Source organism: Medicago sativa, chromosome 4 (assembly GCF_051527215.1).
Source record: "Medicago sativa cultivar Bolivia chromosome 4, Bolivia_mono, whole genome shotgun sequence".
Classification (NCBI taxonomy): domain Eukaryota; kingdom Viridiplantae; phylum Streptophyta; class Magnoliopsida; order Fabales; family Fabaceae; genus Medicago; species Medicago sativa.
Window position 1 is genome coordinate 83,820,806 of NC_140752.1, and position 17,915 is coordinate 83,838,720.

At 34.8% G+C, this 17,915-nt stretch overlaps 2 protein-coding genes and 1 pseudogene across 3 annotated transcripts; 1 reads left to right on the forward strand and 2 right to left on the reverse strand.

Annotated features, from left to right (window-relative positions):
- The first annotated feature begins 2,150 nt into the window (after positions 1 to 2,150).
- On the forward strand, positions 2,151 to 5,491 carry LOC146932879 (PKS-NRPS hybrid synthetase cheA-like). Its single transcript, XM_085707790.1, has one exon. The coding sequence runs from the start codon at positions 2,522 to 2,524 to the stop codon at positions 5,489 to 5,491; it is 2,970 nt and encodes a 989-aa protein (XP_085563916.1). The 5' UTR covers positions 2,151 to 2,521.
- A 2,453-nt stretch (positions 5,492 to 7,944) lies between these two features.
- On the reverse strand, positions 7,945 to 9,220 carry LOC146932880 (potassium transporter 11 pseudogene; annotated as a pseudogene). The gene has a single exon (XR_015008023.1). The product of XR_015008023.1 is annotated as a potassium transporter 11 pseudogene (transcript).
- A 1,924-nt stretch (positions 9,221 to 11,144) lies between these two features.
- LOC146932881 (uncharacterized) lies at positions 11,145 to 12,367 on the reverse strand. The gene is made up of 4 exons (XM_085704594.1): positions 12,232 to 12,367; positions 11,791 to 11,925; positions 11,604 to 11,699; positions 11,145 to 11,503 (listed from the first exon to the last, which is right to left on the reverse strand). The coding sequence occupies exons 2-4, from the start codon at positions 11,884 to 11,886 to the stop codon at positions 11,330 to 11,332; spliced, it is 366 nt and encodes a 121-aa protein (XP_085560720.1). The 5' UTR covers positions 11,887 to 11,925; positions 12,232 to 12,367; the 3' UTR covers positions 11,145 to 11,329.
- Positions 12,368 to 17,915: the final 5,548 nt, after the last annotated feature.

Consider the following 17,915-nt stretch of genomic DNA (forward strand, 5'->3'; position numbering starts at 1 on the left):
TTACTTAATTCTTTATATTATTTTACATTTGAGGAATGCTATTAACCATCGCTTAAACAGTCGCTTTAGACTACTCTCCCTACCATTGGGCCACGTTTAAAGCTGTTAACCGGTTTACTGGCTCCACCGGTTTAGAAGAAACTCCAGTTCTTTGAAAAAATAATTAAAAAGAAAAAGCTATTGTTTGCAACCGAATGGACTCTTCTTTGTCTTTCTCAAACACAGTACCAGATCTGCAAAGTCACACATGTTTCTAAAAAAACTCCATTATTGCATCTAAAAAAACTCCAACGTTGTTTCATCTTAAGTGATTTCTTCCTTTGTTTCAAATAATGAATCTCCTTTATGTGTCAAACCCATTGAATTATATCATATGAAATTCCCCAATTGCAAGCTCTCATTTTTGCTACAGATTGAAGAATGAGATAATAGCAGTAGGAGAAGCCGATTGTCATTACATACTTATATGAATGTTGTTTTGTGACTGTTCATAGGATCCTGGGCGTGTTTTTTCTATGCTGGGTAACACAAAAAAGGGAATACTTGAGTTTTTCTTTTGTGATTGTTCGTAGTTATTGGCACGAGAAGTGACATGGTTGTGAAGTGAATGGTTATGTTCTTCAATATTTTCCCAAAACAATTCTACGATGTTCTGCGACTCCAGCCAGAGCCCATGTTCAATCTGGGTTCTCTCTTTCTCTCTACAATCCAGAGCCCGTTCTACAACTCTCTCACCTTAACTGTTTTAAAAAACTGCTTGCTTTCATCTCGTGGTGATACACCACTAGTTATTCACTTCCAAGGATTTGATTGACGCAGCTGGAGGATGGATGAATACATACAGCCTTGCAGCAAGACTTTATTTTTTTTTTAATACAAAAAGACTTGTTAAAATTAAAATAAATTAAACCATGTTAATCGGCTTACTCGGTTGCCTTTCACAAGATTTTAAATAACAACCACATGGACCAATAGCAGCGAAGGTGTCTAAAGGAGAGTGTTGAAGCAACTGTGCTTAGCATTTCTCTTTACATTTTTAATGAAGAATGCTAGCAACGCTACTTTCTCTGTCACTTACTCTTTTATTGGATGAAATTAATGTATGTCTCACTACTTTGTGTGGGTTTAATTTTTAAAGTGTAGACCCACAATGATTTAAATCAATAAGAGAGTAAATATTAAAGAGAGAGAGTGTTCAAAAAAAAGTGTTGCTAATATTACTCTTTTTCAAATATTCATATCATTCTTCAAAAACTCTAAAATGGATTCCACTAAACCCCACAATACACACCACAATTATATTTTATATTAATATATAACACCTTTTGAGATGATAATTAATTTTATATTAGTTTATATATTCAGCAAAGCACAAAGCCACGGTAGTTTTGCAGTGCAACGATTGCAACAATATACCATTGTCAAAAAGCCAAATATCTTTGCCACGCTGACACGAGGTCTTTGGGAAAAAGTGAAAACATGTTAATAGTCAATCGATGATTTTGCTCTAAGGAGTACACCTTCCGGTCACTATTATAAGCAAAAATCAACTTTTTAGGTTCATTCAATAAATGATGTATGTGGTCTTTATAATGACTACATGCATTATTTATTGAATGAACCTAAATAATGGATTTTTGCTTATAATAGTGACCGGAGGGTGTAGTTTTTTCTATCTTTAACATTTGTTTGATTGATGAAGGAAAGAAAGAGAGAAAAAAATAAAGTGAATATAAGAGAAAATTAGACGATTATTTAATTGTTTTTTTAGGGGGATTAGTTAATTGTTTTGTATGAGAAAAAATAAAAGAAAGTGATGATACATAGAAAATAAGTGTTAGTGTCCTAAAACTTTTTGTATGTTGAAATGTTAGCCCAAGTTTTCACGATACAAGGATTTCGTTGAAGAGAAATGGAAGCCCTTTTTGGTTCAGGGATGGGGTGAGCATGTCTTGAAGGAGAAACTCAAAATGATTAAGAAGGTTGCTTTTTTGACAAGGAATACTTCCAATTGACACATGGAAATGACTATATTGCCCCTGGCGGTAGTTAACTGCCACTGGGAAACACGCCGGTTGTTAACTGCCGCTGGCACCCAGCGGTTGTTAACTACCGCTCCAGTGTTTCCCCCCAAAACCAGCAAACCCCTACCTCCTATTCACTTATGAGCTTCTTTGTCACCCATTACCAACCTCAAAAAAATCCATTTCAAAAATGTTGTGTTAAAATCATGCCTCCAAATCATTGCTGATCGAATGCTAAGACGTTTCTGCACACAAAATGCATCAAAGAACAGGTATTACAACGTTAAAATCCATTACATTTGATGCATTTTTCTGGGTTTTTTTTTTGCATGGGAACGCGTTGTAGCGGCAGTTAACTACCGCTGGGAGTGAGCGGCTGTTAACTGCCGCTGGAGACTTAGAAATTTTTTCAAAAAATTTCCTGCAATAGCTACTGTGAAAACAGTGTTTTTCCCATTTTTTTTTCTTTTGTTTTTTTTGTTTGTTTATGTTAATATATGATATTAGATAGATGTTTAGTAATTAGTTTAGTAATTGTATGTTGTTTATTTATAGATAATGTTGAGAAAAAGCAATTGTATGTTGTTTATTCCTTGTCAAATAAGCAACTTTTTTGTTGTTTATTTATAGATAATGTCGATTCCATTAAGGTTGAAGCTGCCGCTAAGGTCGAAGTCTCCGTTAAAGTTGAGGCTTCAAGCGTCAATTCCGATGTGGACACGGCTCATTTCTTTTCAACCCAAGACACATGGAAAGATAAAAACGAATTGCTCGGTTGGGTCCGTCGACAAGCAAATAGGGCTGGATTTACGGTTATCATTAGGAGATCTTGTGAAGGAAGAAATGCTATGTTGGAGTTGGTTTGTGAACGGAGCGGCGAGCACAAAGTACCGAAGACAAAAGTGAAGAATGAAACAATTGGATCAAGAAAGTGTGGGTGTTTGTTCAAGGTGCGTGGATATGTCGTTAGGGAAGACAATGCTTGGAAATTGGCCATTCTTAATGGCGTTCACAACCATGAGATGGTTCCGTATGTAGCAGGGCACCTTCTTGCCGGAAGATTAACGGAGGACGACAAGAAGCTTGTACATGACTTGACCGATTCTTCGGTGAAACCAAAAAATATTTTGACAAACTTGAGGAATAAAAGGAAAGAGTCCATGACAAATATCAAGCAAGTCTACAATGAACGTCATAAATTCAAAAAGGCAAAAAGGGGTGACTTGACGGAGATGCAATATCTAATCACAAAGTTGGAAGAGAATGGATATGTTTATTACGTAAGAGAAAATAAGGAGAGTCAAACCGTTCAAGACATATTTTGGACTCATCCAACTTCGGTAAAGTTGTTTAACACTTTTCCTACTGTTTTGATAATGGATTCCACGTACAAAACCAACTTGTATAGGATGCCATTGTTTGAAATAGTTGGAGTCACCTCAACCTATTTGACATATTCGGTTGGTTTTGCATTTATGACTAGGGAGAAGGAGGATAACTTTACTTGGGCTTTGCAAATGTTGCTTAAACTTCTTGGACCAAATAGCGATATGCCTAAGGTGGTCGTGACCGACAGGGACACGGGTATGATGAATGCCGTAAACAATGTTCTCCCCGGTAGTAGTGCAATACTTTGTCATTTCCATGTTGGCAAAAATGTTAGATCAAGAATCATCACCGATTGCAAAGTTAAACAAAACGCTGTTGTGGTGGATGGCCAAAAGAAGATTGTCGACGAGGAGAAGCATAGTAAGTTGGTTGATACCATATTTGATGCATGGGAAAAATTGGTTGAATCTCCTACTCAAGAGTTATATGCGGGTAATCTAGTGGAATTCCAAGATGCTTGTAAGGATCATCCAAACTTTCTTGACTATGTTCAAGAAACCATATTGAAGTCTTTCAAGGACAAGCTAGTGAGGGCATGGACGGACCTTGTGTTACATCTTGGGTGTAGGACCACGAATAGAGTTGAAGGAGCTCATGGTGTGGTGAAGGAATATTTGTCCACCTCCAAGGGTGATTTGGGTACTTGTTGGCATAAAATTGATGAGATGTTGGCAAACCAATTTGGGGAGATACAATCATCGTTTGGTAGGAGCATTACGGTCTTGGAACATCGATACAAAGATGTCACTTTGTACTCCGGGTTGGGTGGTCACGTGTCTAGACAAGCCATGAATTTTATTTTTGTGGAGGAAGAGCGTGCTAGGAGAACCTTGTGCATTGAGAAGAAAACTTGTGGTTGTGTTCAAAGGACGTCGGATGGCCTACCTTGTGCATGCTTCATTGCTATGAAAATTCGTCAAAACATGCCCATTCGATTGGATGAGATACACCCGCATTGGCATAAGTTGTACATGGGTGAAGAACATAGTAATGAAGATTTGTTTTCGGTCGCGGAGGAGTGGCATGGTATCCAAGAACGTCTCCAAAGAGTTCCGTTCCAAATGAAACTAGAAATCAAAGAGGCTTTGCGGTTGTTAGCGTTTCCAGAGACCACAATGTTGTCACCACCTCCAAGAAAGGTGGCAACCAAAGGAGCTCCCAAAAAAATCAAAACCATGCGTGGTAGGATCCCATCTACGTGGGAGACTATTGATTCTCAACATCCGGAAAGCCAATCTTCACCACGGAAAAAATCTTCACAAACTAAAAGGAAAGGTGCTCGCATTGGCATTTCTCCGGTTCCGGTTCCTAAGCCTAGGTTGGTTTCAACAAGTTATGATCCATCCAATCCTATGTATTACATGCCAAAATTCATGATACCATACATTGAGAGAGTTGTGGATGTTATTGGTGACGGTCATTGTGGGTTTAGGGCTATAGCGGAAGCCTTGGGTTTGACGCAAGAAAGTCATGTTATGGTGCGGAGAGCACTTATTCAAGATTTGAAAGAGCATAGGAGCAAATACATTGAGGTGTATGCGAGCGAGAACCATTACAACTACATCTTGGATGGATTGTATCCTCCCAAAAATCCTAGTAGCTTTGCACCTCCCGACAAATGGTTGACATTGCCGGATATGGGACACATCGTTGCATCATGTTACAATAGGCCGGTGTTAGAGATGACTACATGGAAAGACTACATCTCCGAGACTTTTTTCCCACTTAGAGGACGGCCTCCGGTTAACCCGAAAAGCAACATGATTTGCCTTGGTCTAATCCCATATCATTTTATCCTTCTTTCATTAAAAGATGGTTGCCCACTACCTCCAACATGCACGGAGTGGAGAAATCACAGGAGCGAAGAGACGGCAACATGGGAGGATGAATTTTTGGATCAACATGATCGTTTCCAAACACTCATGGACATTGAGCTCAAAGAGAGACCGGTTCCACCAAAGGAGCCAACAAATGAAGACAATCCAATTATGTTTGATGACACTCCGGTTAAAGCAAACACCGAATTTGAAGATGTTCTGGAACATTTAGATGATTTGCTTTTATTAGATGAAATGTGACACTTTTTGGTCGGTGTTAATCCGTTTTTTGTTTGATACGCGCCGACGTATTTTTTTGGATATATAATGTAATGACCAATTTTTTTGGTGATATAATGTAACTAACCTTTAACTATTTATAAGTATATCAATATATTTGAGTTTCACATTTATTAGTAATTAATGTACATTACGTGTAATGTTTTGCATAATGTGGAAAATTTGATGAATTTCAAACAATTGTTAAACGTTAACGCATTATCGGTTTGATGTAATGTAACCGAATAATTGATAAACTATGAAATGTTGATGTTTGTGATGGCTGGATGTTGTTGTTTTGGTTTGATTTCCTCCGGAATTGCCGTTTGAAATTACAGGTCAAACATGACACATTTCCTGGGCAAAACCAGTTACAGACTGCACTGGTTCTGTAACTGGTGTGAGCGGTAGTTAACAACCGCTGGGTACCAGCGGCAGTTAACAGCCGGCGTGTTTCCCAGCGACAGTTAACAACCGCTGGAGGTATTTTGGTCATTTCCATGTGTCAATATGAAGTATTCTCTGTCAGAAAAGCAACTTTCAATGATTAAAGGTAGCCTTCAGGAGTAGCATGAGTCACATATCATAATTCTTTCTTGTTGCGGCTCAAAGAGGGTGATGCTAATTAAAATTCTTCCATCGTTTGATGTCTAGCAAAAAACGAAGTAACACCATTATTAGTATGGTGCCAATGGTGAAAGGGTAGAATGTGTTAATAATATGCGGGAAGTTATTTTTAATCATTTTGACCGTCATTTCATATCAGTTTCATCTGAGAGATGGAGTGGAAAATTTCCTTTTCAAGACGATCAGTGCATTGAATGCAGCTTAGTTAGAGAACCCTTTTTCAAAGGATGAAGTGAAGGGGACAATTTGAGACTGTGGTAGTTTCTAGAGTCCTGATCCAGATAGTGTCAACTTTGTCTTCATTATGAAATTTTTGGTGGTTATCAAAGATGATTTTATGCGATTTCTATTCGAATTTCATTTTAATATTAAGTTGGTGAGAGGTTCTGGTTACAATTTTATATCTTTGATTCATATAGTTGATAGCCCAATACGTTATTTGATTTCCATCCAATCTCTTTGTTGGTGTAACACTAGATGCCAATAATTTAATAGAACTTGGTACTTAACAGATTATTTATTAATAATGATAAGACATTTATTTATTATATTTATTTTTCCAAGTCATAAAAAAACTTGAATAGTTAGTCTGTTTAATGAGACATTAAATAATTGCTTAATCGTGAGACTCCGTTAAATATAATGACATTATTATTAAAGTATTCGTAGTCAAGTTTTATTGTGAATTGTGATAGCATTAAAGCATATAGATTAGAGTCAGCCAAAAATGTTGAAAATTCAGATTTTTTTTTGGTCAAAGAAAGTTCAAATTTTAACTCATATCATTCGTATTAGCCCAAAGCCATCGTAATAAAGGTCGCCCAAAATGTATGCCGGTAATTCATAACATTTTTCCGTGTGATGATACTCTAAATGATCCAAATTAAAAAATGACTATGGATGAGGAGCTCAATTCAATTGAAAGAAACAAGACTCTTTTTAAGGAAAAAAAAAAAGCCACTGTCTATAGAAAATTAAAATGAAGCCTAATGGTAATGGTAAGATTGCACAGTATAAGGTCAGACTTGCGACCAAAGGCTTCCTATCCTACATAGGCACAATATGAAGTGTTTGCTTCAATTGCAAGAATTGAGACATTAAGGCCTCAATGTATGACTTGATGTAAAATTTGCATTCCTCAATTGGCCATTAGATGATGAAATTGAAATGTATGTTAAACAACCGCCGAGATATGAAATAACAGACAGGACACCTCCAGCTGATATGAGCCAAGAGGTCACATGTGTGAGGAATTTTTTGATAATGACTTATCATGTTTGACAACTCACCCATATTAATATAGGCTGAATTGTTCTTTTCGGAGTAACCGATGGTTCAAACAAGGAAAGAAAACACACCATGATCTCTATCACGTCAAGCAACTATCTTCATTCACTTCTGATAGTACAGACAATAATAAAGTTAATTATACCTAACTCAACTACATATTAATGTTGGATCTTACTCAAATTGTACAATCATATTTCCACAAGCTTCATCCCACATTCTATTTTACTCACAAAACACGTTTGCAAATTCTACTAAAATGTAAAAACATTCCCAAAGTTTGAAGTTTGTTATCCTTTCCCAACCTATGATGATTTGGAACGCATTTACTAAATCCACGTGAAGCATCACAATTAGTTGAATAAGAGAACTATGGATTGAGAACGTTTTCTTTTTTGTTTTGAAGTTGATTGATAAATTTAGATGTATTGGCATAACATAAAATTATTTGTGAAAATTAAGTGCCGCCAGTTAGTTTAAGATTTTAAGAGGCTTGAAAAATTGTTCTATTAAAAAGAATATATAGAGAACCACAGTTATGTCGTTTTAGTCGAAAATAAACTCAAACAAAAAGGCGATCAACGGTTTCTGATTGTACTTCTAATTTTTAACAAATAATTACCAAAAAAGTTGATTCTAGCACTGATTACCGCAAGCAAGGTGATGTTGTTCATATGCAACACTTACCTCAACTTTGCATAGGATGGCAATCATAAAATGACTTGTGATGAAGGGCATGGGAGGCTATACATAGAATATCTGACCAACATTTAAGAGACTCTCATGAGGAACATTGAAGATCACACTATTTTCCCTGCATATTTTCCTAAGAAATGCATATATATAATCAACAGCTACTTTCTTGAAAATATTTGAATCCCTCCTTGCCATCACAACTGTGTTTCCTAATATGTGAACCACCCCAGCGTCCCTGCAGTTATTCAAAAATTCAAGTTCATCCCCCTCGGTTTGGCCACTTACTTGACCGCAGGACCTAACAGTGATATTCACATTTGGCGGCGGTGATCGAACTTGTACTATTGAATCTATCGAGTTAATTGTTAACTCCACATTCGAAGAAGTCGTGCTTCCGTTGTTATTCAACACGCCATCCTGCTGTCCTCCATATAAACTGTATTCATCTGAGTCTGAACAACCTTCCATCATAGATTCAAGCTTAACAAACAGTGAAAGGTTATCAAAGAGTTTTTTCTCAAACTCTTCGTCTTTCTTGTGCAGGTCTTTGTAGCCATACCGTGCCACACATCGAAAGATGTGGTAATTCTTAGGTCCAATCCTCTTTACAAGGTATCTCTCTTCTTCCGGGACGGTGTAAACAGGAAGGTATTTGACGCATACAAAAACAACAACAGAATGGATGGCTGGTAGGTTGGTGATGAAATGAGAAAAGATCGGTGGTACTCCACTTGCAAGTTCTGTGTAGACTAGTCCGATTCCAGGTACACGAACAAGTCCTAAACTTGGGCCAAGCCCGAGAATCCATGCCATCGAGACTTTGCTATGCATTTCAAATTCGTAGCGTTTCACTGTACCGTAATGCCAGACAAACATAATGATAAAAAACACTCCGGCAATTACAAGAGGAACCCATCCACCTTGATTAACTTTGAAGATTACAGAGAAGAAGTATGACAATTCCACAATCAATGATAAGCAAGTGAAGGCGAGTACAAGAATCCAGTGGCAGCGCCACACCAATATCATGATTAAAATCATAAGGAATGTAGTAACGAGAAAGACAATCACCACTGCAGTACCTGTTAACGAATTGTAAATTCACATCATGCAGATGTTTAAATTATCATTATTTTCTTTATTTTATTTGGAATAGGAGAAACTTATGAATCTGTAGATTTTCGCTGTTATAGTTAGTTGGTTGTCCGGCTTGCTTCCATTGGACATGGAGTTGGTCAAGGCACAACTACAGGGAAAGCTACGGAAGGTATTGCATCCAACCCCTAGCAGATGATAAACGATGGGATAGAAAACTTATTAATGCAAACTTTAAAGTCTCCTACTGCCTCCATGGTTTTTGGTGACCGTGTTTGCACTATTGTCAGTGATCCTAAACGCTGGCAAGCTTGCATGACGAAACCAACAAAACAAAACAAAAAGGTTAGAAACAAGCAAAAACAAACATGTAGTTCATGCAGGAGATAAATTAGGGGGAAATTTCATATGATTTGTGCCTAGCATGGGCATTTAATAATTGGGACTCAATCCTAGACACACACTCATGATATGGTCATGTCAAATTTTTACAAGAGAGGCATCTAAATCGAGGGTCCCAATGTGTATGTTTTATAACAAATCTTAACTGTTAAAGCCAATATTGAAACAATTTTCATTTTCATTTTTTAGCAGGCTCACATGCAGAGATAATTCGCTATAACAGGCACGCCAACACAAAGGCAAACTAGTTAATTCAAGGTTGCTCCATGTCCCATCATTATACGGAAAGGCTTTGCGTTTATATATTGATTATCCCTTTCACTAGAGGCTGACGGGATCGAAACCAGGCTTAGCTTGGGGGCAGATCATGCAATCTGGACAAGATCGTTATTTATTCCTGATGTCCTAAGTGAGTTTCAAGCAAATGTTGGTTCTCATGACGATATTATAATAAGGTCGTGTGATAGACAAGAAGACTGCAGCAAGGAAATGGTTAAAATTTAATGGTGCTGCAGTTTTGGCTTGGTGCTTGTCAGGGATCATGCGAGTGTGTTTATGGCTGGGAAAACAGACATGTTAACAGCAGAAGTCGCAGGACTTGACTCTTTAGGAGAAGAGTTTCTATCTGCTAGAGAAAGGTTTTTATTTGTTTGGAAATTGAGTTACTGAGAAGTTTGTTTGGAAAGTCATGATAGGTACCACCCCCATTGAATAGGCAATATAGACTTTTCTTCCAGTGAACTTTATTAAGAGATATCATTATGTAACTATGAATGCCTTTTGGTTCGATGAACGGGACTGAGGGTACACTCTTAGATCAACATAGTTTCAGATGCTTTAGTCAATGTTGCTATTTCCAATAGCGCGCCTCAGGCATGGATCAAAGTTCCTCTTGAAACAGTTTTGAGCATGTTACATTTTGAACTATTATAGTTAAAAATCTAAGTTTTACACAAATACTACAAAACTGTTTGAATTTTTAAGCAGACAAATCTGACTTAACATGGAAGTCTAAAATCCAAATTGGATTGTGTCTACGGAATAAAATGGATTGAATTAACATTAAAAACAGGATGCAGATAAACAAGCAGCATAAATAAGCACTAAGAACATGCAAAATAGAGGGCAAAGAAAAATAATGGATTTACACAGCCTGTATTTTGTTTGCATCTCTACTAAACTAGCTAAGGACATCCATATATCTTTAAATTCTGAAAGGTTTTGAAGACAATCCTTATACTGGGGTAATGTCAAGTTTCGACAATCAGCAATTATAAGTGTCTCAAGTGATGTTAGATTTACCAACCATTCTGGCAATGCCATTAAGGTCGAACCCTTTGAAAGGCCCATGTATGTCAAAGTTTTACCACATCTTCTAAGCCAACCAGGTAATAATGCCAAATTGGTTAATTTATCAAATTGAAAATCGTTTTCAAGGAAGAGTTTTCATTCTCTTCTCCTTCATCCTCAAAACTAATCACCCCTTTGCAAGCGTCAATAGTCAATCTCTTCAAAGAAGTCAAGTACGTGGAAAAAAGACCAAATTATGACAATTCCACAAAATTAAAATTTGTAGATATTTCAAGTTTCCAATACCTATGAAAGGCAAATCAGTGATTTTTGTGGTAATCCACAAAATCCTAAGGCTGTCAAATTGAAAATCGTTTAAGTTTCAAGGAGCGGGACATCAATTGAGTGATCACATTTTGGATGTCAAGTCTCCAACACTTTCTTCCCCTTCTGCTTATGAATTTTACTTGTCTTAGCTGTCTTCTTTTGAATTTTACTTGTCTTCCGAACTTTAGTTGCCTTGGCTGCCTGCTTTGCAGCAGCTTTACTCTGTCGATATTCAGCAAGGAGAACACGACAATCCTCCAAAATAATCGTCTGCTGGTTTATAGATTAATTAATATTAAAGAATTCAAATATGAACAAAGAAACTAAAATTATTGTGAAACTTGAATCAAAAGCATTGCTAAAAACTTGCCTTGATTTCAATTAAATTCTGAGGAATGTTGTTGGGCTCCTTCAACTCTTTTTCCAGTGAGGAAATCATAAGCTTGTATTGTGACAATTCGTAATCCTGTTGGTATAAAGAGTGATATTAAAGAGCTAGCTAGTATATGCACAGAGAATCAGAAGCAAGCATGGGTACAGGCCCGAGAAAAACTTGCCTTTGAATTTGCCAAAAGAGTTCCGGACAATGGATTTCCAGCCCTTCCCATTGGGTAACCGGTGAAATATTTTTGATTTCCACTATGGTAAACCATTTTTGCTTTTGTGAGATGTGATTGGGGAGAGAGACTTGTCTGCACAGATATGCGAGAACAAAGTTGATATTCTGTTATTACATCCTTAATGCTAAATTATTGTATCAATATGAGAAATGAAATCATAAGTATATAAGACAGAAAGCATTGAATTGGCAAATTAAAACATAAAAAGGAGAGAAAATAAGTTTAATTATTCCATCACAGAACCCTAGCCGCCAAATCCGAGAAGATCGAATGAATTTTTAGAGTAATCAATCACAAAACAGATTGAAAAAACAAAAATAAAAATAGAAGTAACAACTAGAATTGAAAAAGAAAGAGAAAGAAGATGAATCAAAATACATATGCAGCACAAGAATGAAAATCGGAGAAACTGCAACGCGAGACTGAAAATTGGAAAAACTGAAACGCGAGCGCGGGAATGAAAAACGCTTGGAGAAACTGCGAGCGCGATAATGAAAAACGAGAAAGAAAGAGAGATAATAATGAAAATAATAGAAGGATTTCCATATATATAAGAATTCTGCTCTTCTTCAAACACATTTTGCTCGCGCCCAACTGAAATACCGAAAATATCCATGCGTTACTTAACTAACGCAAATGTTAAAATCTGCGCAACTTAAGGCACGCAACGTGAGTTAAGTAGCGCATCGTGACTTAACTCGCGCTGCGTGCTATTTTAAAGACAGACAGAACCTCATTTCCCCATTTCTCATCTAAAATCTCAAATTTCTCTCAAATTACCCAAATCCAAAATTCTTTCAAGTTCAAATCAAACCACATTTCATTAACAAGTAAGTTTTCATAATCAAACTCCATTAACCTTTTATGTTTATATGTTAGATTTTTTCTCTTAAATTAGAATTTTTTTTAGATTTAGGGTTTGTTTAAATTTTGGTTTTTTTGGCAAGAAATCATACAATGTTTACATGAAAATGACTTGTGTTGCTTAAATGTTTAGATGTTTGCATGTTTATGTTGTAGTTTTGAGTTTTAGAGAATTTTTTTAGATTTAGAGTTTGTTTAAATTTCGATTTTTTTTGCAAGAAATAATACAATGTTACATGTAAATGACTTTATTGCTTAATTGTTTAGATGTTTGCATGTTTATGTTGTAGTTATGAGTTTTATGGTTTATGTATATTTTGCACTCCAAGTGTTTGATGAAATGTTTGAATGAGTTTTTCATTAAATGTTTTTAATTTCTTATTGTGTAGATTTGAAACAATGACCGATATGTTTGACGTTCATGCACAACGACAACAGAGAACTTGAAGATGAATATGTGAATTCTTGTAAATCAAACAACGAAAAACGATGAAAGTGAAGAAACAAGAAATCTTGTCAAGCAAGAAACGAAGAAAATTGAAACAGAATGCAAAGGATCTGTCAAAATCGAACCAAGATAAAGGGGGAATCGTGAAGAAGCACGATTGAATTACCAAGAAAACGAGAGAAAATTGAGAAACGGGGAAGAACGCAGCGGAGAGGAACAAATCCCAATGTGGATAGTAACAAACTTCTCTCACTAAAAAGAGAGAAATCTGATACCATAATATGAAATTAAGAAATTAATGAAATGAACTATCATTACTTAGTAAAAGAGTACAATACACCTTATATAGAGTTCATAGAGGTGCAGGATAGTTATGGTACAAATGTTGTATTCTATGCTAACTAATCGGTTAGTTATTACTCCCTCCGTTTCAAAATACATGTCCATTTTGAAGAAATTGCAGTAACCAAGAAGAAGCTAGTTTGACACAAAAGTTCCTATTATACCCTTGTCTTTGATTTCCTCCATTTTACATTTATTTACACCATCTCATAATTACTCCCAATACCAAAATAATTAAAGTTAATCAAATGGCAATACCAATACCATTTTGGAGTACTAGTAAATGACGTGATTATTGCTGCGGTGTCGTGTGGAAAATGGCATGCCAATACTAATTTTTTTCAACTTCTCTTATCTAAATGGCATGCTTCGGTTATCAATTTTTTTTTTAAACTCAATTGAAAAACTTCCCTCCATTATTTATACTCTAATCCTAAAATGTTTACCACCAAAGTTAAATTAAAATTTGTATTTCCCATCATTTTTTTAAAAACACTTATAATTTCAGTATATATAAGAGTTAGGTACTCATTTATCAAATTTATATTATTAACGAAGAACAAAATTTTGCTATGGATCTCAATGCTTTTCCATTTGATTTAAATGATGAACCATTGTTTGATTTAAATGAAGAGCCACTATTTGATTTAAATCAAAAACTACATGATTTAACTGGTATGTACTCTCATTTGCTTAAACTCTTTTTTGTTAGTATACGTAACTGGTACATAGCTTTCTCCGCAGTGATGTCGTTTTCTGTCGTTTTTTATAGTTTTAATTATAAATTGGCCATTTTTATAAGCAAATTAGAGAGTCCAGTAGTCATGGGAAAATAATTTCTTGGTTCACACGATGGATTAATTTTTTGGGAGAGTGCATGAGTAAATCCACTTAAAATTAGGTCAATATTTATTAGTGGAACATAATTATTGTGGAGAAAATCTAGAATCCAATTAATTGGTAAACAAGGGTAAAATAGACAAAATGTATCCTTAAACTATCAAATGGACATGTATTTTGAAACAAAAAATTTCTTCAAAATGGACATGTATTTTGAAACGGAGGGAGTACTAACTAATTGGATAACTTGTTACACAAGTTATCTCTATAGAAGCAACTAACTAGCTTGTACATCTTCATGGTGCAATAATCATTCTCTAAAAAAATAATATTTTAAAAAATGTGAAAGATTTCTCCATACTCTCAAACAAAACCTTATATTTTGTTGGTTTGGCACTGATTTGCTTCAGAAGAAAAAACATAGTCAATTGACTTTTTGACAAATAACTTGTCAAATGCTCAGCTGGTCTTTTGTTCGGGCTTTAGATGTTAATTTAATTTATCTTCAGAATCAGAATCATTAGCTTCTGTGTAGCCTCTTAATGATTAATGATTAAGCATAAAAAATTGTTGCATTTACCAAGTTTCATATGGTCACCTTGAGGAGTGTAACACCCCAATATTTTATATACATTATTTTTAGTATTTTATAGTTTTATTATTTATTCAAAAATTTATTTCATGTATAAAGAATTTAAGAAAATCATAGCACCCTTCTTTAAATTAAAATACTTTAATCTAAAGTCGGTTTATTTTATCGAACGTAACCTATGATATTTTGATCAACAATATTACTCTCTCGTTTTCAATCTATTTTATTTATACCCTAACCCGTGCGATGCATGGGTTTATTTCGATTTTCATATATAAGTATCATATTGACTATATTATTAGTTGTCGACATGTTTATATATTGTATAAAATACTAAATGTATCAAATAGTCATTGTTGTCAAATAATCATGTACATAAGATTGTTTAATATTTCCTCATAAGAGACGTTAGATGTAAAATCAGTATTTTCACCATCTACATTAGTGATCAGTATCTTCAAAACTTTCCTAAATAACCTATTTACAAAGCAAGCAAGTGGGAAACTGATGGATGCCGATCCCTCCGCAACATGTGATAAAAAAAATTAACGCAGGTCACTACAAAAACAAAGCGTGAGAATTTGTTTAGACACAACCTTCGCAATAGTATTCTTTAAATAACATAAGAAGAGCAACTAAATTAAACATAAACCTTATTTTTCATTCAAAAAAAAGAATTAGGTTATTTAGAGGCATTCTGATTTAATACAACTGTATATAATAATAATAATAATAATAATAATAATAATAATAATAATAATAATAATAATAATAATAATAATAATAATAATAATAATAATAATAATAATAATAATAATAATAATAATAATAATAATAATAATAATAATAATAATAATAATAATACTTTAAACCAAACTCCATAAAAGAAATTACAAAAAAACCTTCATTATTGCTTAACTCATTCAAAAACTCTTTTTAAAAATTCTGATTTAAAGAACGCCACAATTCATACTTCTTTTTTTCCTTGATTTAGATTAATTCTGTCTTTGTATATAAGAAGCTTCACTTATTTTATTTTTTATTGCTTGAGATTAAATATGTATGTGAGATTAAATATGCATGAATACTCTTTTTGCTTTTTCTTGCTTGAGATTAACCTAATAATAAGATGGTACACCAGGATCTTAAAACAAAAACGAAAAAATAAGAAATAATTACTGTCTTTGTTAATTACGACTTCATTTTAGCGAAAGAGTGTTATTGCTCTTAGACATACAAACAACTCATAATACCAATGTTAAATAACATTGCTGGAAATTGTCCTAGTACTTGATTGTCCACACTCATAACAAACATTTGCCATGGATAATAACATTAAAAAACTCTTACACAAAGGACCTAACAATTAAACGCAGCAAAAACAGTTAAGATTAAGATGAAAACAGTGGATGTCGCAAGTTTTGTTATAAAAAGTAGCACATGAAAACACTTTACCTGTCAAGCAAACGTATGACAACAAAGTTTCGATGTTACATCCAGCAATAGATACTTGATACTTGCAGAGGAAAAAACACGAAAACAAAATTGGATGAAGGGGTAACGTATTCCATGCATATGTATATATAAAGGAAAGGAGTATAGTTTAGCGTGAGAATAAGTGTGGATATTTGCATGTTTTCCATGTAGAAAACCAAAGGTCGCAATTAACTGCATTAGAATCTCTAGCTTCCAAAATTGAAAACTGAAATAAACCTAAAGGACAGTCATGCACGGTAAACAAACATTACTTTGAAAATAACAAAGCAGTTATTATATTTCTTAGTGGATTTTGAATTTCGAATTTGCAAATGGAAATTGAATTGGGAGGGAAAAAATTAGGGTTGTCAAAAAGCAGTTAATGCAGTCATTAGAGGGAAATTTTAGGGTTAACAATAGCATTACGTAATAAGCTTTACAATTAAGGGATTACTACAATCGATGAGTGGTGAAGTCTTGCACCTTCCATCGCTATGTTACGGTTTCACCCCTTGCAGTACCATCTTATCACCCAAAATCCAACTTAATTTTCTCTACCCTTGCATAACTGTCCCTTCATCTATATTTACTTGGTCAAATGCTGATCTTTTCTCATAGTCTATTTGCTTTTAGTCATGTCTTAGTGACTTCCTTATTATTAGGAACTACATAACATCCTCATTCCTATAATCATGCAATTTACACCCATGTCACATGGATAGTGACCACGTTGAATGCCACATAAATAAACCATGTGTTTTTAGTCAAAACCATAATTAAATAATTATACCTCATCTATTTTTAGTTTCTATTTTGAATCATTAACTTGTGCCTTGAGGGCACAAGTTAACATTTCCCTAATTTCTTTGATCTTGTAATGCTCTCCGACTCTTCTGTTTCATCTTGTTTTTCAACGTTTTCAACAACAAATGAGTAAGCTTGTAATAGCATGGTCTCCCTCCATTTATCCCCTTGCACATCAATAAGTATTTACCTCCCTCCCACTTGTATATCGAAATACATGTCAATTACTAAATATCTCTAGTTGACAGAATTGACTTTAAAGATTAACTCTAATTACTCCTCTTTATTACGTTGTCAGTAGAAATCTTCTATGCCATCATTCCAGGAACTCGTTTGACCTAAAAGGGGGGTTAGCCAATTTATTTTGTATCATACGTTTTGTCCTACATAATCACCACATTCATCTCCTCTTAACTCCATTTTAATTCTCTCTAGCCAACCGTTTTCTATATCTTTTGTAGCCTCATCAAATTATAAATTCACCCTTGACTATTCCAAAGTTCAGCCACGCCTCCATTGTAGCATGATTCTCAAAAGTTCTAATAATTCACCGAATTTCGAAGCATCAGCTAACTAAAGGGAAACATGAAGAGACCTGATCCTATCAAAGCATTACATGCCTAAACCATCATCATCCAACACCTCCATGTTCCGGCAACCGTTTTACCTTTGTGCAATATCATAAGGTAAAGTCAT

What these genes read in the sequence shown, in the direction of transcription:
- LOC146932879 (XM_085707790.1), top strand. Translation starts at nt 2,522, where the DNA reads ATGATATTAGATAGATGTTTAGTAATTAGTTTAGTAATTGTATGTTGT.
- LOC146932881 (XM_085704594.1), bottom strand. Translation starts at nt 11,886, where the DNA reads ATGGTTTACCATAGTGGAAATCAAAAATATTTCACCGGTTACCCAATG. An exon ending in CTCTTTTGGCAAATTCAAAG is followed by an intron (nt 11,700 to 11,790) that starts GCAAGTTTTTCT and finishes TTATACCAACAG; the next exon opens with GATTACGAATTGTCACAATA. An exon ending in AGAATTTAATTGAAATCAAG is followed by an intron (nt 11,504 to 11,603) that starts GCAAGTTTTTAG and finishes ATAAACCAGCAG; the next exon opens with ACGATTATTTTGGAGGATTG.